Source organism: Suricata suricatta, chromosome 1, assembly GCF_006229205.1.
Source record: "Suricata suricatta isolate VVHF042 chromosome 1, meerkat_22Aug2017_6uvM2_HiC, whole genome shotgun sequence".
NCBI classification, from domain to species: Eukaryota; Metazoa; Chordata; class Mammalia; order Carnivora; family Herpestidae; genus Suricata; species Suricata suricatta.
The window spans coordinates 174,840,687-174,864,441 of NC_043700.1; the positions used below are offsets into that span (position 1 = coordinate 174,840,687).

The window sequence follows — 23,755 nt, forward strand, 5'->3', positions numbered from 1 at the left end:
ATTCCCCACCCATGGTGAGTATTCAACCCAGCGACAGCCTTACTTTATTCTCTTCATATTATGCATGGCTAAAACACAGGCACTATAGTCAGATGGTCTGGTTTCAAACCTTGCGTCTCTCACTTACTACCTGCGTAACCTTAGTACGTTATTTAACGTATCTGAGCCTCAGTTTCTTCATCTACAAAATGGAAGAAATAACAGTGTTTACTTCATAGTAGTATTTGGTAGGTATAAATAATGTATGTAAAGTGCTTAACACAATGCTGCTACACAGCATCTACTGAAGTGAGGCATTGCTATTTTAAGAAATATCTGCCATAAAGGTTTATATCTTAATGCCCTTAATATTAGGGAATTATGTTTATGTCCAACCAAAATTTCCCCTCCTAGAATTGAAACCCATTTTTTCTTGTTCTGTGGAGATAGAAGAGCAGCTGTTCATTCTGAGTACAATGTCCCTTAATATCACTGGAGATACTGTAAGTGCATCTGCTAATTCCATAAAACATAAATCTGAACTGAAGAAATAAAAGGTTTGAATAACTGGAAAGTATTTAAACTATATATTGTAACTTGATGAATAATCCAAAAACTGAGACAACATCAGTTATCATTAATAAACAAATGTCTTCCTATTTAACTAAATTCCAAATAACTGATCATCCGTGTACCAGTTATTTTATATACAGGTGTATCTCCATACTAGTACAATTGCAGATGAACTACCATTTGCAGATTTTCTTCTCTCTTGCATTGTTTGCTAAGTGTCAGCAAAGGAAAATACAACCCCTTTTAAAATATATTTCTATCCCCCTTCACTTATCTTAATTGCTTCTCAAAGACACAATAGACATTTTTTTTAAATTAAAAAGGAAAATTTTATTTACACTTGTCCAAAACATTCTGGGCAGCAGCAGCCAGAGTCAGAGGGAGAAAAATGCCAAAATTTCAGCTCTGAGTTTCCATCAAACACGAACAAGGGAGCATAATTTTTCATGTTCTAAATTATGAAAAATCACTGAACTTACCCTCTTAAAATGAAATTGGCCTCAAAGAATTATTCTCTCTATTGAATAAGGCAAACAAAACCAATCAGAAATGCATGCACTTGAAAACTGCAGAAGGACATTCATTTAATTTGGCCATTCATTCTCTTTAAATGAGAGTCAGTTACCAAGTGTAAAACATGCTCTATACACAGGAAATGTAATCAAGAGCTGCATAAAATTAGTCCATGAAACGAACCTAAGAAATTCATTTTTTTATATAACTTTATTTGGATGATAGTTTGCCAAATAGAGTTTCACATCTTTCAGGCTAAAATTGGAGCATGTAAGAATCCGTCTTAGCAAATGTTAACTTCATATCTAAGACCTCCTGAAGGGAGTATTTATAGCATATATAACACTGGGGTGGAGGCAGTTCTCTGAAGCGTGGACAGACCTTTTGTAGGGCAGCAACAAACCAAAGTCAAAGTGCCAAGAGTAACGATTCACTGCCACTCTGTATGGCACAGGATTCTGTTCCTGCTTTAACTGTGGTCCTTGTGAGAAATCTGAACCGACTCCACATCCCATAATACCCCATAAATACAGGCAATGGAGTCAGTCATTCTGGTCGCTCTTGAGTTTCAATAAATGAGCTCTCTCTTAGTGCCCAATGTCAACCTTTTACAGAACTGACTCAGTATCAAAGAAGCTACGTTAACTAATACAGCGCCTTCAGTTTTTGTTTCTAACACACACACACACACAGAAGTGTATAGATATGAAAGGGAAAAAAAGCCAATATACTTGATAAGTTATAAAATAGCTATTAAAATCACCTACTTTGTCCAGGAGATTTCAACATACAAGCTCAAGGGAGGTAAAACTGTAAGACATAGCTTAAATGAAGAGTTAAGAGTCCATGGAAATCTTTCAAATTAAAAGTAATTCAGCCAAGAGGAAAAGAGTTCTAGTGAATTGTTGCACAACAATGTGAAGGTATTTAACGTACTTAAAACCACTGAACTGTACACTTAAATAATTAACTTGGTAAATTTTAAACTATGCGCTTTTTATTACAATTTTGTTTTGTTTTGTTTTTTAAAGTAAATCAGGGTGCCTGGCTAGCTCAGTCCATGAGGCATGAGACTCCTGATCTTAGAGTTATGAGTCCAAGCCCCATATTGGGTGTAGAGATTACTTAAAAATAAATAAATAAATAAAATATTAAAAAAAAAAGTAAATTAGGGCACTAGCAATGAATACAAAATGAAATTTAATAATAATAGCAACAAAAAGAATAAAATATTTAGACATAAATTTAACAAAAGACATGCAAGACTTATACAGTGAAAACTATAAATGCCTAAGGTACCAAGATAATTCAATGAGAATAGAATAATCATTTCAACAAATGTTGCTGAGGCAACTGGGTATTCACATGCAAAAGAATAAAGTTGGACTCCTACCTCACACCATACATAAAAAGAACTCAAAATAGGTCAAAGACCTAACTGTAAGAGCTAAACTCATAAAACTGTTAGAAGAAAACATTTTGTAAATTTTTGTAACCTTGAATTAAGAAATCACTTCTTAGATAGGACACCTAAGACACAAGGAACCAAATGAGAAAAACTGGACATAATCACTTGTGAAAAGACAGCCTACAGAAAGGGAGAAAATTTTGTACATCATAGATTTCATGAGGGTCTAGTATCCAGAATACATTAATTTCTCTTTCAATTCAACCAAAAAAGACAACCAATTACAAATGGGCAAAGGGGGTGCCTGGGTGGCTCAGTCAGTTAAGCATCTGACTTCTGCTCTAGTTATGATCTCACAGTCTGTGGGTTCGAGCCCCACGTCAGGCTCTGTGCTGACAACTCAGAGCCTGCTGCCTACTTCATATTCTGTGTCTCCCTCTCTCTCTGCCCCTCCCCTGCTCATTTTCTGTCTCTGTCTCTCAAAATAAAATAAAGACACAAAAAAAATTTTTTAAATGAAAATAAAAATAAATAAAAATGGGTAAAGGATTGAATAGATATTTCTCCAAAAGGTTAAACAAAAAGCCCATCAGCACATGAAAAGATGCTCAAATCATCAGCCATCAATAAAATGCAAAACAAAGCCATTGTGAGATACATTAGAAAAACAGAGCATAACAAGAGTTGACAAGAACGTGGAGAAGCTGGCACATTCACACATTGCTCCTGGAAATGTAAAAGGGTAGTCACTGTGGAAAACAGTTTAGTAGTTCCTTGAGAAGTGTAGGGTTTCCACATGACCCAGCAATTCCACCCCTATGATAAATACCTGTTATGGGCTGAACTGTAACTCCTCAACATTCATCTGCTGAACTCCTAACCCCCAGGACCTCAGAATGTGACTATATTTGGAGACAGAGCTTTTAAAAAGGTGATTAAGTTAAAATGGGATCAGTAGGGTAGTCCGTTATGCTACCGGTGTCCTTCTAAAAGAGGAATTTTGGACACACAAACAGAAACTGGGGCTATGCTAAGTGAAATAAGTCAGTCAGAGAAAGAGAAATACCATATGATTTCACTCATACGTGGAATTTAAGAAACAAAACAGACAAACATATGGTAAGAAGAAAAAGGAGAGAGAAGGAAGCAAACCATAAGAGACTCTTAACCAATGAGAACAAACTGAGGGTTGCTGGTGGGGAGGTGGCGGGGGATGGGTTAACTAGGTGATGGGCATTGAGGAGGGCACTTGTTGTGATGCACACTGAATGTTGTATGTAAGGGATGAATCACTAAATTTTATTCCTGAAGCCAATATCGTATTACAAGCTAACTTACTAGAATCTAAATAAAAATTGGGGAAAAAGAGAAAGAGAGAGAGAGAGAGAGAAACTAGGGCTATACACACACAGAGGAAAGACCACATGAGAACACAGTGAGAAGATGGCCGACTACAACCAAAGGAGAGAGGACTCAGAAAAAACCAAATCTACCGACACCTTGATCTTGAACTTCTAGCCTCCAGAACTGAGACAATAAATTACTGTTATTTAAGCCACCTGATGTGTGGTTATTTTGATACCGCAGCCCTACCAAATTAACACAATACCCAAGAGATGATAACACCTATGTTTACATAAAAACTGTACGCAAATGTTCATAGTTGCAATATTCCAAATAGCCAAAGAGTGGAAGCAACAAAAAGGTCCATCAACTGATGGATGGAGAAGCAAACTTTGGTATCCTGATCCATGCTATAACATGGAAGAACCTTGAAAATTCTACGCGAAATGAAGGGTGCTAGATACTAAAGACCATATGTTATATGAACCCATTTTTATGAAATACCCAGAACAGGCAAATCTATATAGAGAGAAATCAGATGAGTGGTGGCCAAGGGCTCAGGGAGGGAGAGAAGAGGAGAGATCACTTATTGGGACCACTTTAATGGAGACAGCTCCATCAAAAGTGATGGAAATGGGGCGGCAGGTGGCTCAGCTGGTTGGGCGTCCAACCCTTGATTTCAGCTCAGGTCATGACCTCACGGTTTGTGAGTTCGAGCCCCACATCAGGTTCCACACTGACAGAGTGGAGCCTGCTTGGGATTCATTCTCTCTCTCCCTCTCTCTCCCTCTCTCTCCCTCTGTCTCTCTCTCTCTCTCTCTCCCTCTCTCTCTCTCTCTCCCCCTCTGCTCTTCCCCTGCTTGATCTCTCTCTCCCCTTCTCTCTCTCTCAAAAAAATAAAAAAGAAAAAGAAAAAGATTTTTAAAAAGTAAACCAGAGATCCTTGGAACTTGAGCAAATCACAATGAATCACTGATTTTTTTCTAGTTTGCGTATAAAACAGTCCACCACAACTATCTTGGGAAAAGCTGGACTTGAATGAAATCAGAACACAAAGAACCACACGATTAGAAAGACAGCACCGTAGCATTTTCACGGAGGAGAAAGTCCCCGAGGCAGAAACACTCCATAGACGTTACGTTAGACAGTTCAGCTGTGGACATGTGACTTGTGCCTCCCCTGCACCCACGGTAAGAGAGGGTTTCCCCTGGTGAACCCACTTCCTGTGGCTGGTCAGGGCTGCCAGGCCACAGAGATGGTTCTGGAACGGGCATTGGCCCCAGCCATGGCAGCCCCTCCCCCACTGGGGCTCTTAGGAAAGAGCGCCCCTGTCCACTGGACGGTTAAGCTGAAACCACACAGGCTCAGCGCTGCTGCTGCTGCCAAAGTCCCTGGCAGTGTGACATAAATTGTCCGGAGAAAGGCAGAATGAGCGGTGCTGAAAGACGGAGCCCCAACAGCACGGGGCAGCGCCCAGCACGTCGCCTAGACTGAGGCCTGCTTGTATCATAGGCTCCGGGAATGTGAGCCAAACATTCTCCTTGACATAAATGGATTTCCAGGGCTCCAGTGTAAGGTGCCTGACTAATGAGTGCCTTGCTGTAAACGCATGGGGACCCGCCAACCCGCTGCTGACTCACAGGTGGCCTAGGCACAGGGACAGATGGAGAAAGGGAGATGGAGGGATGACCAGAGAGAAATGGGCTACAGAACAAAGGCTTACCTAGGAGGTCGAAAGCAAAGTTATTTCCAGAGGGTAACTTAACTTTTAGAGCCAGACTGACTGGGTTTGAATCCCGACTTGGCCACTGATAACCATGAGGGAAGGTTTTTCAACGCTTTACCTTGGCTTTCTCACGTGGCAGATGACGGTGAGAAGAGCGCCGGGCTCACAGGGCAGGCGCTCGTGAGGACCCAGGAGTCGGAGCAGGTTTGGCACGGGTGCGAGCACCAGTTACTGGGAATACTGCTATTCTAAGAACCCAAAAGTTACACTTCTACCTTCAAAATCGTTTGTTTACAATCATTTAACAATCATTCTTTTTTTAATTTCTTATATTTTTTGTTTTTGAGAGAGAGAGAGAGAGAGAGACAGTGCAAGCAGGGGAGGGGCAGAGGGAGGGAGACACAGAATCCGAAGACAGGCTCCAGGCTCCGAGCTGTCAGCCCAGAGCCAGACGCGGGGCTCACACCCACAAACCGTGAGATCATGACCTGAGCCGAAGTCGGACACTCAACAGACTGAGCCACCCAGGTGCCCTAACAATCATTCCTTAGGAAAGGAGGGTAGTGTTTAAAACAAAGAATCTGCTCTCTCAATACAATGGAACGTTAACACAGCCGTACAAGGAATAAAGTCCCATTAGGTGCCATGACCCGGATGAGCCTTGAAAACATCATGCTACGTGAAGGAAGCCACATACTCGGGCCACATGCTGTATGATTCCATTTATAGAAAACATGCAGGAGAGACAAATCCATAGAAAGCAGATCACTGACTGTCAGGGGAAGTGAGTGACAGAAATGCTGTGGAACTAGATACTGGTGGTTACTGCAACATGTTGTGAATACACCCCAACCCACAGGCATATATGCCTTAACTTGGCGAGTTTTAAGTGAATTATATCTCAATTTAAAAAACAAAATTGAATTTCTCTTTTAAAAGTCTGTATTGTCACCTATGGAACTACATCTTGACCAAGCCACATTCATGTTAAGCAGAAATCGGTAACTGTGCTGGTCTGGTTAAAACGGAATGAGAGGTGACAGAAAGTGTGGCTTATTTCTGAGGAACATGGCTGCCTCTCTTAGACCACCCGAAGTTCACCTGGAAATCTTAGAAAGTAATAATAACAAATGATAAAGGCTGTACTTCTTGTTGTGACTTTTTACACTTTAAAAATCTGTTGGCCTTAGTTCTAGGGAGACAAAGCACATGAAATTTCACAGATTCTCTCTGACAAACATTGGAATAGTAGCCAAACAGACTGTGTCAGATCAAACAAAAAGAAAACACAGTGCGGGCTCCCTTCAGTATATTCAAGAACAAGGAAAAGATACTAAGAACACAGGGTTGTAGAGCCTCACCCTGATCTTGCGGAATTCAAGTAATTACAGAAAGTACGGAAGAGCAGTCCAAGTTTATAGAATCGGAGACTGTGGATGGAGACATGTGCTTTTACATTACCACCTGAAGGGAGATACGACCTGAGGTCCCCTTTCCGTGTGTCCCAATGCATCAGATGCCATTTAATTCTGACCCTTTCCCTCTGCCTTCATCTGTTTGCTGATCCTCTGCTCTAAGACCTGTCTCTTTCCTGGCTCTCCCTTCACTTCAGGCTATTTCCAGTGAAAGATAATATGCATATCATCTGGGAAAATACGTTAAAATAAATGTCTTAGGACATTTAAAACATTGTGCTGAAACAAAATCCTGAAGGAAGTTCACATTGATCTTTGGAAAATAAGCGTATGAGAAGAAATTTCACTCAGCAAGAATTTATCTCTAAATGATAAGCCCAAGACAATGAGACACATTTGTTGAAAAACTTTAGGAAGCACATCAGTAGGAAGAAATCCACTGCCTTCGCATTTGAAATCTGGAAGATTACAAGTGGAGTTTATATGATTAAAAAGGTGGCCTCTAACCAATTACTACTTCTGAATGTTAAAGGAACATAACAGGTAATAATAGGAGGAAAACATGAACAAGAAATAGGAGAAAATTGGGCTCCTGGGTGGCTCAGTCAGTTAAGTGTCTGATTTTCAGGTCACAATTTCATAGTTAATGAGTTCAAGCCCCAGGTTAAGCTCTGTGCTGACAGCTCGAAGCCTGGAGCCTATTTAAGATTCTCTCTCTGCCCCTCCCCTGCTTGTACTCGGTTTCTCTCTCTCTCTCTCTCAAAAATAAATAAACATTAAAAAAAAAAACCAAAGAAATAGGAGACAATGAATGAAAATAAATATCAATACTTTGTAAACCTACCGAAAATCAATATCCAATAAAAGGCTTTTAATGTTAAACTTCTTGTCATCCAATGCTTTCAACCTGATCAGCTCATGCAACCTAAAACAATTAATGAAAGCAAATTTAAAAAGGAATTACAAATGCCATAGATAATAAGCAAATAAGCCAAAAAAACAAACAAAGAAACAAACCAACCACCAATGTTCTCCTGGTATTTCTAAGATTTCAATGAAACACTGAAGTGAATTTGGCAAATATAACTAAGGTTTCAATTTTCAAATATTTTTTAAAAGGTAGAACTTATTTAAAAAAGAGGAGTCTAAAGTTATAAACAAGTTAAGAATCAAATCAGAAGGAATCTTCTATCATATAACAGAAATCTATAAAGATTTCTCTCGAGGGGCGCCTGGGTGGCTCAGTCGGTTAAGTGTCTGACTTCAGCTCAAGTCATGATCTCACAGCTCCTGAGTTCAAGCCCCATGTCAGGCTCTGTGCTGACAGCTCGGAGTCTGGAGCCTGTTTCAGATTCTGCCTCTCTCTCTCTCTCTCTCTGATCTGCCCCGCCCCTCAAAACTAAACATTAAAAAAAAAGATTTCTCTCAAATGATATATAGATTACAATTCCTTAGGAGGGGACCATGCTTTCTACTTCCTTAGTGTATTTAAAACGGCACGTGACATCTCGGAACACAGTAAAGAGCTACTTGGTAATTGTGTCTTACAGCTTAGACAGTGGGGGTAGCAGAAGCTTTTAAAAAAACCACGTGACGCACCTCGGTGTTCCTACGCACAGGACCCTTGTGAAGCCGAGGGCGGAAAGCAGGCCGACCAGGAAGCGGCAGGTGCGCTCAGCAAACAGATACTGAGCGTTGGTCTTCTTGTTCTCCAGCGGATAGAGGAGCTGGCTGGGCCTCCTGAGCTGGCCAGCGGAGATGTCGCCCACCACCCGGTGCTCCCGGTGCCTCTCCCAGTCCTCCGGCAGCAGCAGCTGCTGGCATCTTTGACAGAACTTTCTCAGAGGCAATGGCAACTCAATAAACTTCAGGAACCTTTCAGACATAAGAAAACACAAAGTGATATATTTGAAGTTTGTTGTTTTAAAGGCAGTTTCTCTTTGTGATTTTTAGTACACAGAAAGGATTGGTTTTTTTTAATTTTTAAATGTTTATTTATTTTGGAGAGAGAGAGAGCAGGGGAAGGGCAGGGAGAGAGAGAATCCCAAGCAGGCTCTGCATTGTCAGCAGAAAGCCTGACTTGGGGCTTGAACTCACAAACCACTAGATCACGACTTGAGTGGAAGTCGGACACTCAACCAACTGAGCCATGCAGGCGCCCTGCAAAAAGTATTATTACTCCCCGAAGAGTACTGTGTAAAGAAGCAAAGGTAAGAAAAAAATCTGTGGAATGTTGGCTAGAATTTATGTCTGGCTGCATACCTACAAAGTAGAAAAGAATCAGCAATTCTTAAAAGAATTGAGATGCTCCAATTCAGCCACTGAATGAAGATCAATATCCATTTAAAATGTGAATATAATATATTACTCGAACAACTTAGTAGTAATGGAGACTACTATTATGCTTAAATCTATTGACAAATCCATGTGTTCTAACTCTGAAGTGTTAAGTAGTCTGGCTCAGTATGACAGTCATTTTAAAATGAGAAATTAGGATCATTCTTCAATTTTTTATGGCATAGTTAGCAAGAAAAATCACCTCCTAAAAGAAAAAATGTTCCTACAAAGTTCCTCTATTCTTAGCAGTACTGATGGTAGCAGTTCTGAAAAAAGCTCATCCCCAAAATAGCCAGACAACACCCAGAGCCTTAAGAAAACTATACTGAGGCCCACTGATCTCCTTCAAGTCATCCTCGTGTCTGATTTCAGAATTATGAGTTCGATTTTTTCTTTCATTTTATTAGGGATAATTAGAGACAGAAAACAGTCACAGTATGTTTTAAAAAGTGACTTTGTATAGGCACTAGCAGTTATGAAATCAGAAGAGGAAAACAAATAACATTCTTGAGGCCTATGGTGGGTCAGAAATGTCTGAATCTAAGCCTGTCAAGTAGCGCAGTGAAGGATTCCTCCTTTGAGCGGAGCCCTACCGTTTCAACTGAACTGAACTCTGGGACTGCACTGTAGGAACTGTGAGCTTCACATAGAATCAAAGTGGGTTTTAAAACTTTTTCTATCTAAGCGCAGTTTCACTTGAAAGCCCCCACGGCAGTGACAAATCGATATTCTGAATGGCTACAGCAAGAAATATGCTTATCGTGCCAGTAATTTAAATGTTTCTATTTCCATGATAACTGTGCTTTTGACAGCTTTATCTATGACTGGATAGAAAAGGGAAGTGATATTAGGGGAAACTTTCACAGTAATTCAAAGACTGGCAGCAGAGGAAAGGGACCTGAAATGCAGGAGGATGGTACATTCTCCAGCAACAGGAACACGAACGTACTACTATTTCCTTTCATTATTAAGTGTTAAGTGTTGAAGATGTTCTCAGGCGGCCATGATACAGTAACAGAAACCAGACTGACCATCCTGGCCCTCAAAAAAATCTTTTAAACAGACAAAATATATGAAACTGCAATTCTAACAAATGGACAACTGGCAGTCGAAATGGGGAGTGATGAGAGCAGGGAAGAGATGGGGGGGTACAAAATGGGGAGGGATGAGAGCAGGGGAGAGACGTGGGGCGGGGGAGGGGGGGAGGACTGCCTGAGCAGAGCTGGCAACAGCGCTCAGGGAACAGAGGAGGAGAGTCAGCACCGCGGAGGCCAGCGCTGCTAGAGTCCACAGGGCCGAGGACGGTGAATACACACGTGGCATGTACCAGCCAGAAGGCGGAACATGGGGAGAGAGGGGGCTCCACAGTTCGCTACAATTCCCCCTCAAGTCCGGAGCTGAGTAATGACCAGCACAGGCATGGGAAGGAAGCATCCAGAGCGAGGGAGAGAACACCAGAACGGAGCAGGTGGAATAATCGCCAAATACCCAACAGGACACAGGACGGTTGCTACCAAGCAGCTGGAGCGAGAAATCTCACACAACAGGAGCATCAGGTGCAGTGCTGGGAAGGGCATGGCTTTAGGATGGGGAGAAATAAGCCCTGCCCCAAAGATGCTCTAGTCTTGCCCAAAGGCTTGGAGATAAAGCCTTCGATCGCAAGGGACAACAAACCTTTTCTGTACAGGATCAGGTGATAAATATTGTGCTCGGCAGGCCATCTGGTTTCTCTGTCACATCTGTTCTGTGACTATTGCACAAAAGGAACCACAAACGCAATGTAAATGAGCAGGCATGTGCCAAGTCCTGATGGAGAATATCCCTAGCCAAGTAACAACTGTGTTCCAGAACAAAGCTCAAAAAACAGGTAAGGGACTGGGGCGCCTCGGTGGCTCAGTTGGTTAGGTGTCCGACTTTGGCTCAGGTCATGATCTCATGGTTAGTGGGTTCGAGCCCCAGGTTGGGCTCTGTGCTGACAGCTCAGAGCCTTGAGCCTGTCTACGGATTCTGTGTCTCCCTCTCTTTCTGCCCCTCCCCTATTCATGCTGTCTGTCTCTCTCTTAAAAATAAATAAAACAGTAAAAAAATTTTTTTTAATATGTAAGGGAGTAAGAAATACCCAGTATACAAGGTAACGTGGACAGTGCCAGCACTGAATCAAATACTACCAGGTAGGTAAAGAAACAGGAAAAGATGACCCGTGACTAGGTGAAAAACAACAACAGTCATCAAATCAAACTGACTCAAAAATGACAAAGATGACTAGAGACATTAAAGCCATTTACTGTAACTACATTCCATATATTCAAGTGGTAGAAAAAAGAATGACCTTGCTAAGGAAAAAACATAGAAAATATTTTTTAAAACCCAAATCAAACCTTTAAAGTTCTTTTAATTGTGTGCGTGGAAAGATCGTCTAGATGGGAGTAACAGAAACTTAGACGTTACAGAGGAAAGATTGGTGCACACGGAGGCTCAGCCTGAGAAATTACCCAAAATGAAACACCAAGGGACGAAAAGACATGACAATGGACGCCCAAGTGGGGATGGGGGGTTGGAAAAGATTTTGAAAAAATTGTGGCTGAAATTTTCCAAAATTACATCAAAAGATTCCAGAAGCTCCAAGAACCTCAAGCATGATAAACACAAAGCAAACTACAAGGTGCATCATAGTAAAATTATTCAAAATCAGTGAAAAAGAGACAGTCTTAAAACAGAATAAAAAAGATGTGCACAGAGGAACAAAGATTAAGAAGGACATCATCAGATTTCTCACTGGAAACAATGTAAGAAAGAGGACAGTGGAGTAAAACCAATTCTCCCCAAATTCCTTGAGTACACTGAAGAAGGTACACAGTTCCCATTTCATTAGGCCAGGACGACCCCAATACCAAACCAGAAAAAAAAACACTGTAAGAAAACTAAAGACCAACATACCTCATAAACACAAACTCAAAATTAACGCAATTTCAGCAAATCACAACCTCAGTATACAAACAAGGTAATAGATCACGACCAGCTGTAGCTGGTCCGGAATGCAAGGCTGTTTTAATGTTTCCATTCAATCAGTGCAACTCACCATATTAACAGTCTTTTCAAAAATGATCAACTCATTAAGTGCAGAAAAAAAAAAGCAAGCATTCATTCATGAGAAAGATTCACAGAAAACTAGGAACAGAAGGAAACTTACACCACTCAACAAAGGGCATCTGAGAAAAACCTACTGCTAACACTATACTGGTAAGACTGAATACACTCCTCCCAAGATTGGGACACAGCAAAGTTGTCTACTTTTACCATTTCTAGTCAATACTCACTAGTGATTCTAGCCACTTAGATACGACAAGAAAAATTAATAAAAGTCATGGATTGGAAAGGAAGCATAAAAATTTTATTCACGGACAACATGATTGTGTATGTAGAAAGGTCTGAGGAAATATTTTGAAAAGTTGCTAAACCTAATAAGTGAGCTCATCAAGATCACAGGATAAAAGATTAATATACAAAATCAACTGTCCTGTGTATATAGACTGGTTAATTTGCAAATGATCAATCCTAAAGTCACACAAAGTGAATAACCAGACATTATCTATCTTTTGATGTAATACAAAAGAAAATATACCCTAATACTTACAAAAGAGTTTTGCTCCCTAAAACTAAACTTGTGTCTGATGATACCTCTACAAGAAATACAGGGATAGAATAAATGTTAAACCACATTATAGGATGCAAGCGACCAAATCCAGAATGTGAGGAATTCTATAGGACAAATTACTCTGTTTCTTCAACAAATACATGATTAAAGATATCAACCAATTACAGTGCATAAACCCTGTTTGGATCCTGTTTGAAAAATCAATTATAAAATAGTATTTATGGGCTAATCAGAGAAATGTGAAACCTAACTGCATGTTATGTTAAGGAATTGTTCATGTTTTAGGTATACTAATATTTTTTTAAAGGCTTTATTTCTTGAGGTGCATAGAGAAGTATTTACGGATAAAGTTAAATAATATCTACACTGGAGGCCACAGTAGAAGGTACAGGTGAAATAAAATTAGCTACATATTAATGACAAATGAAGCTGGGTATTGATGTAGGAGATCCTTTATACTGTTCTCTCTGCTTTTGTGTATGCCTGAAATTTCCCACAATAAAACGTGGGTTTTTTTTCTTTTTTTAATGTTTATTTGTTTTTTAGAGAGAGTGAGATACAGAGTGAACGGGGGCGGGGGGAGGGCAGAGAGAGAGGGAGACGCAGAATCCAAAGCAGGCTCCACGTTCTGAGCTGTCAGCACAGAGGCCGACGTGGGGCTTGAACTCACGAACTGCGAGATCATGACCTGGGCTGAAGTTGACACCTAACCGACTGAGCCACCCGGGCGCCCCAATAAACGGTTCTAAAAAGTGCTTTCAAGGAAAGGCAAGAATTAAACTCGAAGAAAACAAGCAAAGATGGCCTCAGAAAATATGAAACAGAAAATGGGCTGTAATCAGCTCCAAGCACGTGAGATTCGGTTTTTCATTCTTTGACAATGGGAACGCAAGCTGTGAAATCTCTCAGAACTGAACGTGGGTTTCCAGTCTGAAAGGATTTACCTAATACCCAGCAAAACAAAATGTACCAGACTCACATTAAGACAGAGAATCATGAAATGTTATACCCCTGTAAATAAAAGGGTTCTTAAAAAAATGACAGAGGGCTCAAATAGTCACCGATCATTTATGAGATCAGGAATGAACTTCTTGAACTTGAACTTCTCAACAGCTGTAATGAAGACAAAAGTAAATGAAACATTGCCTTCCAAATTCTGAGGGAAAAATATTCCCAACCTAATTCCATCACCTGCAAAAGTATCGATCAAGTACCAGCACAGATAAAGGTGTTTTCAGAAACACAAGATTTCAAAATTGTTGGATAGTAAAAACCAGGTTGGCCTCAGATGTCTACGCCATATTTAACTCTAGAACAGTATTCCTTACAAAGCGGTGATGCACTGGTGCCGGGTCAACTGTGACCAGTTCCTGATGATACAAGACAGACATCGAGAGTATGTATTTAGACATTTTTATACCAATCGGAGCACTTTTATGTCTGTTCAAATTAGCAATAAAAAATGTGGGCTTCTATTTTGTATGTCTTCTCTTTTTTTCATTTTACTTCCTAGTAATTTATTTTTATCCTATTTACAAAAGTAGCTGATCCCAATGGGTAGGAAATAAAAACAAGAACATAAAAAAACAAACAAACAAACAAAAGACTGATCTTTTAACACAGATCATTTAAGAAGTACTGCTCTGGAAGGCCATGAAACATTCCTGTACTTGTCCCAAGGAAAACATGTAATCTGAATAAGTTTATCTTAGGTGGGTCAGTGCCACTTAAGAATAAAGGAGGGGGTGCCTGGGTGGCTAAGTTGGTTAAGCTTAAGAGATTGGCTGAGGTAATGATCCCATGGTTTGTGATTTCAAGTCTCACGTCGGGCTCTGTACTGACAGCTCAGTGCCTGGAGCCTGCTTTGGATTCTGTGCCTCCCTCTCTCTTTGCCCCTCCCCCACTTATGGTCTGTCTCTCTCTCTCAAAAATAAATAAACATTAAAGAAAACCGTAAACGAAAAAAATACCCAAGAAAAACTATCTTAAAAAAAAAAAGAACAAAGGAGGTAAACAGATATTTTGGGACCTGGAAGAACTCGGGGTATATAGTCATATCATCTGGGTCCTTGCTGGAGAAACTGCAAGACTGCAGGCGTCAGGCAGAAAGAGCAGCCATTCCAAACTGGAGCATTTCTGAAAGCCCTAGGACAGAGTTTTCTACGATGAAACTGATAGATTATGCTACATCTGAATGTTCTGAAAGGATTCGGACAACTGGCAGAGAGTTTGCGGTTGAAACAGTGATAAGCACATAAATAAGCAAACAGCAGCTATAAGAGTAAAAAAATCCAAGACTACACTAACTCCAAAGAAAACAAAAAGTTGTGTAGGAAAGAACTTACTATGATTTATTCCATATACTATGAGCAGCATTTACACAGTTTTAATACTACAAACACTAAAATACGAATCTAACCATAACTATGATATAACCATATACAAATGGGGTAGTGAAAGGTACGGATTCTGGGGTTGGGGAGGCAGGTAGAGGTGATGGGGAAAGGGCAGAAGAGAACAGAAAGAAAGGTAAACCCTCATCTTCCACAGGAAATAAATAGGCAATTCCAAAGCCTGATAAATAGGGAGGTAGCAATACAAGCATGTTTTGTATTTCACAGACAGGAAGGGAAATTCTACAATAATTAGCCAGAACGGCTGACTGTAGTTGCTGCTGGGGAGGAGAAGTGTAAGGACAGAGACAGGAGTGTTATTCTTTGTAAAACCACGTAGCACTGTTTGATTCCACTGCCACATAAAGAGTTTTGTTTTAATGAAATTTAACTCATACCATACATTCATTTAAAGTGTAAAATTCAGCGGTTTTTAGAATGTTCATGAAGTTGGGGGACCATCACCATAATCTAATTGCAGAACATTTTCATCACCTCAAAAAGAAACCCTGAGCCCGTCTGCAGTCATTCCTCACTCCCCAACTCCCAGCCCCTAGTAACCGCTAATCTACTCTCTATCTCAACAGACTTGCCTGTGTGGGGTCTTTCCTGTCAAGAGAATCAAACACTAGCCATGTGGGAATTTTTATTTAAAATTTCTGATTATTATGAGTCTTTTATTTAAAAAGTACAAACTGAGGTGCCTGGGTGGCTCACTTGTTAAGCGTCCGACTTCAGCTCAGGTCATGATCTCACGGTTCGTGGGTTCAAGTCCCACGTCGGGCTCTGTGCTGACAGCTAGCTCAGAGCCTGGAGACTGTCTTCAGATTCTGTGTGTCCCTCTCTCTATGACCCTCCCCTGCTCACACTGTCTCTCTCTCTCTCTCTTTCAAAAATAATTTTAAAAAGAAAAACATTAAAAAAATTTAAAAAGTACAAACCGCTAGAGTAGGAATTTTAGCCACAGGGCAGATAAATGAAGGGCTGCCAGTAAGCACCGAATCTGTTTAACCACAGACTAAAAATGGAATAATGCGGGCCTTATGGTTACAGTATAAAATGTAAACAATATAAATTCAAATACAAGAGGTCGGAGAAGTCCCAGAGAAAGTGGGAGATAGTGTAAGGATTCTGGTTTTCTGTGTTAAGAGTCAGAGACCAGAAGATATCATTTAAAAGTGAAAAATCAAGCAAAAGAGCAATAATCCAGATTCAAAGGCATAAAGGTTATCCCTAAAAAGAAATAATCAACCAAAACTGGATAGTCCGTTATCTCTCATTTTTAGATGAAGACCATCTAGACAAAAGGTTAAACAAGGTATAAAAAGCTAGAAAGGCAACCATAAGAACAAAACCATAAGAACAAAAAATAAATAAATAAAAGAAGCACACATTAAATAAAAGCAAAGCAAACAAACGCCCCATAGTGAAAGAGAACAAAGAGAAGAAAACCAGAAGGCATCCAGTAACACAGCAAATCCCAGACCAAGCGTACCTGTTATACCCACTATGAAAATGACCTAAATCTAGCCACCAACAGAAAGCCAGTCAGACAGGATCACAAAGCAAAATCCAACCATCCCATTTCCTCACTTCGAAGATGCGGATTTTTTCCCGTTAGCATGTGCGACATGGAGATCGGATTGATAATGCCAGGACGTGGTTGGGATGGCCCCCCTCCCCACGTGCAAAACTGTCCCAGCCCTTCACGCCACCATCTCGCCAACTCGCCCGGCACACTGGGAACCACTCGTGTCTCTGCCGCCATCTACGATGCAGTCGCCAAATGCAAAGGTACCATACGTGCAGTCAGGAACTAAAAATGGAGCAACAGGGCTTACGTTTGCCATCAGGGAGGTAAACACTCATCCTTGAAAGAATGGCGACACCAATCGAGGGCTTTATAGAAACAAAGAGAAGGATGATCCTCTCAGCTAGAGCCGGGTAGGGGTCTGCTCCTTAAACCCAGCCCAAAGGACCGCCTATCACTCACCAAATGGTGCCCACCGAAGGAGAAAGACGCAAATCCACTAGGAAGAGATGAAAGACGGGTTAAAAATACCATGAATGACCGGTGCACGATTCGCTCATGACCCAGGACTCTCTGAAGGCACTTAGGACAGGAAGTCTAACTACTTTCAAACAAAGCAAAACAAGACTACCGCTAAGTGAGCCTCCACTTACGGATCGTGGCGCCCGGTCAAAGTTGTCCTTCAGAAAGCTTTACTGCTCTGTGTTAACCTTTCCTTGACATAAGATAAACTGAGCTCTTGCGCGTTTTTCTTTCTATCCAAAATCACATCATAATCATTCAAGTACACTGCTTTAAATTTAGACATCCAGACACAAGGTTTTCAGGGGGTTGGCGGGAAGAAGGCGAGAACATGAGAGCTGAGCATTACTCAGCTCTCCCTCCTTACTGGCACTTTCTACACATGGAGGGGGGGGCGGGCGGGATTCATTCCGCTGCATGGCTCAGCATGATTCACAAATTACAGGCTAGCATTTTGAGATGTCATTTTTATTGATCTCCATTTGATGTTCCGTTTGCCTTTCCTGGAGTAGACGAAGTATGTTTATGGCGTCTCCCTAATAGCAGACCTTGAAAATCTGAGTTTAAATGAACTCTGGGGGGAAAAATATCCAAATGAAGTACCAACTAACAGAACCATATGGATGCACATAAATTATTGCTTATTTTAACATTAAAATGTATCTTCTCTAAGACTTCACAGGTCACAGTAAAGGTGCTGACATAGTACATAATAGAATAACATTTCAGGGTATGACAGGCAGCTAGGAACCATAAGGAAAGTCCAATCTCAGACACAAAATGTAAGTCTGTCAACGCAACACAGGAAATCAAAAGCATGGTTCAAGGATGAGGGTGAAAAAACAAATACCCAGTCCCCTTCTGCAGCGCCTGGACACCCGTGCAGGACAGCCAGCCCCAAAATAACCACCAAGTGACACAAGACCGTTCATCTTGCTATCTCCCACATTCCTTTCTAATGACTTGGAAAAGAAATGATCAATGAAAAGCTACTGTTACCCCACGGTGACAGACAGATGTTTACTTCATAGAATAGGAAGCATGTTTAAATGCACTTTAATACTTTCAAATGGTGTGGTTATTTCATAAGGCCATTGATAAATGAGTTATAGAAAGGTCACTTAGAAAACAATTACAATGTCAAGAAAGTACGTCATCCTTTGGGTCATTTACACACAGCAACGAACTGAGAGTCCCCAACTGAACACAGACGAAGAGAACAGGTACTTAATAACATAGAGTAAGTAAGGTAGTAAGCCTTTGATCTTAAAACCTGTTTAGAGGAATGACTGATTTCCAACGTTTTACTCTACAGGAAGCATACACGGAAGCATAGCAGCATCAGTCCCAGAGGGAGGCAGTGCAATCACTGACAGTGCATTTCAAAAAGCTTCAACTTCTACCCATCCTCCAAAACCCGAGTCCCATGTCCTTAAACTGTTCGGCTAAGGCACAAGGTAACTGTATCACGGCTGACTTCTGAGAGCACTCAGCTTTTTCTATAATCACGGTCTACATTTAACACGTGCTTCTTAGCACACTGTTATCTTTGGGCATCTCAACTCCACTACTAGCACTTTAAGTTTTTTTTGAGCCCTCAACAAAGAATGAATACATGGATGGATGGATGGATGGATGGATGGATGGATGGAGGGAGGGAAGCAAGCCAGCAAGTTTCGGCAACAAAATCCAAGGCTACGAGTTACAAAGGATCTCAGATGTTTATTTTAAGACAGGTTTTCGAGGGGAAGAGCACTGGGTGTTGTATGGAAAACAATTTGACAATAAAATATTATGGGAAAAAAAAGACAGGTTTTCGGGGTGCCTGGGTTAAGTGTCTGACTGAGCTCAGGTCATGTTCTCACAGTTTGTGGGTTTGAGCCCTGAGTCAGGCTCTGTACTGACAGCTTGGAGCCTGGAGCCTGCTTTGGATTCTGTGTCTCCCTCTCTATCTCTGCCCTTTCCCTACACAGGTTCAGTCTCCCTTTCTCTCTCTGTGTCTCAAAAATAAGCATTTAAAAAAATAATAAAATAAAATTTAAAAAGACATGTTCTCAAGAATCAGTACTAGATTACAAATGACAGCATGACCTCTGAGAAGTAACCTTTTGAAAATTCTTTAATACTTCCTATTTCAGCCAGGGCTTTTATATTCTCATTAACATGAAATATGAATTTCAAAAATTATTATCAGAAAACCATCTTCTGGCAATACAAAGACAGAACAGTGGTTTACCTCCAGACTGAAATTTTATTACACAAGGAAACAAGGTCACCAAGATTTTTACAGAGTTTAATTGAATCACCAATATCCTTATGTAATAACATAAAAAACATGCTTATCAGGTAAAACTGAAATGGCAAAGTATAAGAGACTATGTATCCATTATGATGACAACCCTGTAAAACAAACTTTGGCACAGGTCAAAACGGCTGGGAGAAAATACAGCCGAACAAACAAAACGATGGGTTCAAAGGGAGAAATCACAGGTGATGTGTTTCTCCTTTGTACTTCCTGCATCTTTGGTACTCTATGTCACTATGATAGGTCTCTACAGAACTCCTGTTTTATCTACTTAGATCTCCTTAAATCAGCACATACCGTATGTTAATTGGCGTCTGCTTTCATGTTTAAAAATAATGTGTCAGAATCAGGGGCATAGCTCTGAGTCACTGCTAAGTCCCTCCAACGGTAACAGCTTTAATGTGGTTTCATCTGCTCCAGGACTTGATTTTCTCATCTAACTAAATAAACCGCCTCAGCGAGATTAAATAATTCTCGTGTAAAATACACACTAGCCACTCACGTACTGCTCCATTGACACTGATTCCCTTTTAGATTCCCAGTATTGTTGACTGAATTCCCATACGCTAAATGGTCGTCACTGATTAAGTACTTTGGTTACGGGCGATCAAGTTTTCCTACAAAAAGCCTCCTCCATCAAGGGACTTCAAAATCCAAGAAGCTCAAGAAAGGTATTTTTAATAGAGCCAGGTCTCCTTCCCACTCAGCCTGGGGAAGACCTCGGAATCCTTCTGCACACAGCAGCCCAGGTAGCCAGAGGCGCTGCTTTGAGAGTAAAAACCTATTTGTCACCAGCAGCCCAGCCCAGGGGCTTCTAAGGAGCTTCTCCCCGCACACAGGACAAGGACTGTGACACAGGAGGTGGCCTGCGCAGGTCTCCAAAGAATTAAATATAGGATCCATTCTCCAGTCACTCGATAAAGCATTTCAACAATGTGGATTTTTAAAAATAAAAATTCACAGGTTTCAAGAAGCAGTTCGGTTCTTTTAGTATTGCAAAAAAGAAACATTATGATAAATCTTCCTAACAGCAGATATGGTCATGGGATTCTTAGCTATATCATTCAAAGCAAAGAAAACAAAAGCAAAAATCTGATAAATTGGACTTCATCAAATTTTAAAAAACTCTTGTGCATCAAAGAACATCATTGAGAAAGTGAAAAAGCAATTTACAGAATAGAAAAGTATGTTAAAGTCCTATATCTAATAAGAGTTTGGTGTCCCTTAACATATAAAGAATTCCTGCAATTCGGCAAGAATTACAATCCTATTAAAAAAGAACAAGGAGGGGCGCCTGAGTGGCTCAGTCGGTTGGGCATCCGACTTCGGCTCAGGTCATGATGTCACAGTTTGTGAGTTCAAGCCCCACATCAGACTCTGACAGCTCAGAGCCTGGAGCCTGCTTAAGATTCTAGGTCTCCCTCTCTCTCTGCCCCTTCCCTGCTCATGCCCTGTCTCTCTCTCTCTCAAAAATAAGTAAACATTAAAAAAAATTTTTTAAAGAAAAATAAATAAATAAAATAAAATAAAAACAAACAAGGAACTTGAATAAACAATTCTCCAAAGAAGATATACAACTGGCCAATAAGCACATGAAGAGATAATCAACATCATTACTCATTAGGGAACTAAAATTCAGCACCACAATGACACATCACCTCACAAGTACTAAGATAATTTTTAAAAAAACCCCACAAAATAATAAGTGTTGACAAGGATGTGGAGAAACTGGAATCCTTGTACAGTGCTGGTAGGGATGTAAAATGGTGCAGCCACTGTGGAAAAGAGTTTGGTGGTTCATCAAAACATTAAACACACAATTACCATCTGATCCAATAATCCCACTCCAAGGTATATGTACAAAAGAACTGAAAACAGAGACTCAAGCAGACATTCGTGAACCAATGTTCACTGTAGCATTAGTCACAGTGGCCAAAAGGAGGAAACAGTGTTTATTGATGGACAACTAGTGTTCACTGTTTTGTGGAAACAGCTGTGGAACCAGTGTTCACTGATGGATGAATAAATCAACAAAATGTGGTTTTGTGTGTGTGTGTGTGTGTGGAGTATTATTCAGCCATAAAAATAATGAGGTTCTGACACTGACACATGAATGAACCTTGAAAACACGCTAAGTGAAATAAACCAGGCACACACAAAAAAAGCCAAATCAGAGAAATACACGGTTCCACTTACCCAAGGTAGCTAGAACAGTTACATTCATAGAGACATAAGGTATAAGAGGTGGGGCGCCTGGGTGGCTCAGTCGGTTAAGCGTCCAAGACTTCGGCTCAGGTCATGATCTCATGGTTCGTGGGTTTGAGCCCCGAGTGGGGCTGTCGGCTCAGAGCCTGGAGCCTAGAGCCTGCTTCCGATTCTATGTCTCCCTCTCTCTACCCCTCCCCACTTGTGCTCTGTCTCCGTCTCAAAAGTAAATAAGCAAAAGAAAAAGCTTAAAGAAAAAAAAAAAAAGGTGTAAGAGAGGTTACCAGGTTTGGGAAGACCTGAAACGGGGAGTTACTGCTGAATGGTAACAGAGTTTCTGTCTCGGGTGATGAAAAGGCTTCGGAAATATATAATGGTGATAAACGCATAACACTGTGACTCTAATTACCGCCACTGAACGGTACATTTAAAATTATTAAAATGACAAATCTTATGTTATATATATTTTACCAAAATAAAAACGTTTTTAAAATGAAAGTAAATTTAAAGGGACAGGGAAAAAAAACAAAACAAAAATAATAACTAAAAATGACACCACATCAGCACCTTTCCGCACACTGCGTTCTGGAGAGAGGAGGCTGACACCTTTGGTTATGAGCTTCTCGGGCAGCAAGTCTAGCTTCTGACAACTGAAAAAGAATAAAAACACCATTTAATAAACTGCCAACCTCGCTACCCTCCTAGAAAACCTGGTCTCACATTCTGACATGAAGAAGCCAATTAGAGCAGCTCGAGGTTGCAAACAAGCACCTGTTTCGGGGGAAAACGAAACACATTAACCTGGGAAAGTTCTGGAGCAGTAGAAGCAATACCTAACGTATGAAAGCACTGCAAGATGATCTCACACGTAGCGACTTTAACAGGTGTGCAGGAGAGTTGTATACAGACTGAGTTCCAATAAACCCAACGAGGCTGGAATTTTTCTAGATGAAAACTTTCAGAAACTTTAACTGGAGCTGAGTCCAAGAAGATACCAAGCTCACAACTACATCTCTAAGTGCCCTGATCAGTCATATAATAACTGTATAAAGGATGCTCACGCAAATGTTTAAAAAAAAAAAAAAAAGTTTTTCTAAAACACTGCCTGAAATGATCACATCCTAGACTCTTTAGGGAGGAAGTCTATACTAATGCTTCTGAATCTTAAAGAGAACTATCTTTGAGACAGTTATTTACAACATCAGTAATCAGAGTTAAACTGCAAGTGAGTATCAACTCCAGTTTCTTGACCCAAAACTCCAGTTCCCTGACCCAAAAACCATGTCTTCATCTATCCAGAGACCTGTCTCATTTAATGCTCAAACTGCAGGTTTTTATTGGTTCACACATTCTCAAATTGTCACGTGTCAAAAATAAAAATATGTATGTCCAGAAAGTTGACATACCTTTTCATCTTCCCATTGAAAAAAATTACAGTCTTTTCTATCTCTACAGGCTGAGCAGGCATAAAACCTCCGAGTTTCTTCTTTCCCTTGGTTCACCTTTACAAACAGAAGAGTGGGTCCTGGTTCCAGAAAGGGAAAGAAAACCGTATCAAACAGTAGTCATCTACATCAAGTTCCTAGTTTTCACCGCCCTTAAATAAAACTTGATTTGGCTTTATGCATAATTTGTCATAATTAAAGCTACATTCTGTTTAATTACTTTTTTCTGTCACAATATTTTGGCACTGATCACTGAAGAAATAGCTTTTAAAAACTAATCTCTCCAGAAAGAAAATGCCGTTGTCAGTTGATGTCTACATGGTGAATGGCCTAGTTCCTGAGACTAAAATTTGGAAGGGGTCCACAGGACTGAGCATTTTGTCACCTCCACCCAGTTATCCTTT

General features: G+C 40.5%; 1 protein-coding gene across 2 annotated transcripts in view; it reads right to left on the bottom strand.

Moving 5' to 3' along the window:
* ZCCHC4 (zinc finger CCHC-type containing 4) overlaps positions 1–23,755 on the bottom strand; it is a 48,345-nt gene that overhangs the window by 23,760 nt on the left and 830 nt on the right. For both annotated transcript variants that reach the window (XM_029947950.1, XM_029947955.1), the window contains exons 2-5: positions 23,313–23,431; positions 22,474–22,556; positions 8,558–8,833; positions 7,803–7,883 (exon numbers count right to left, since the gene is read on the bottom strand). In XM_029947950.1, coding sequence (XP_029803810.1) covers positions 7,803–7,883; positions 8,558–8,833; positions 22,474–22,556; positions 23,313–23,431 — 559 coding nt within the window. The remainder of the gene's footprint in view (positions 1–7,802; positions 7,884–8,557; positions 8,834–22,473; positions 22,557–23,312; positions 23,432–23,755) is intronic.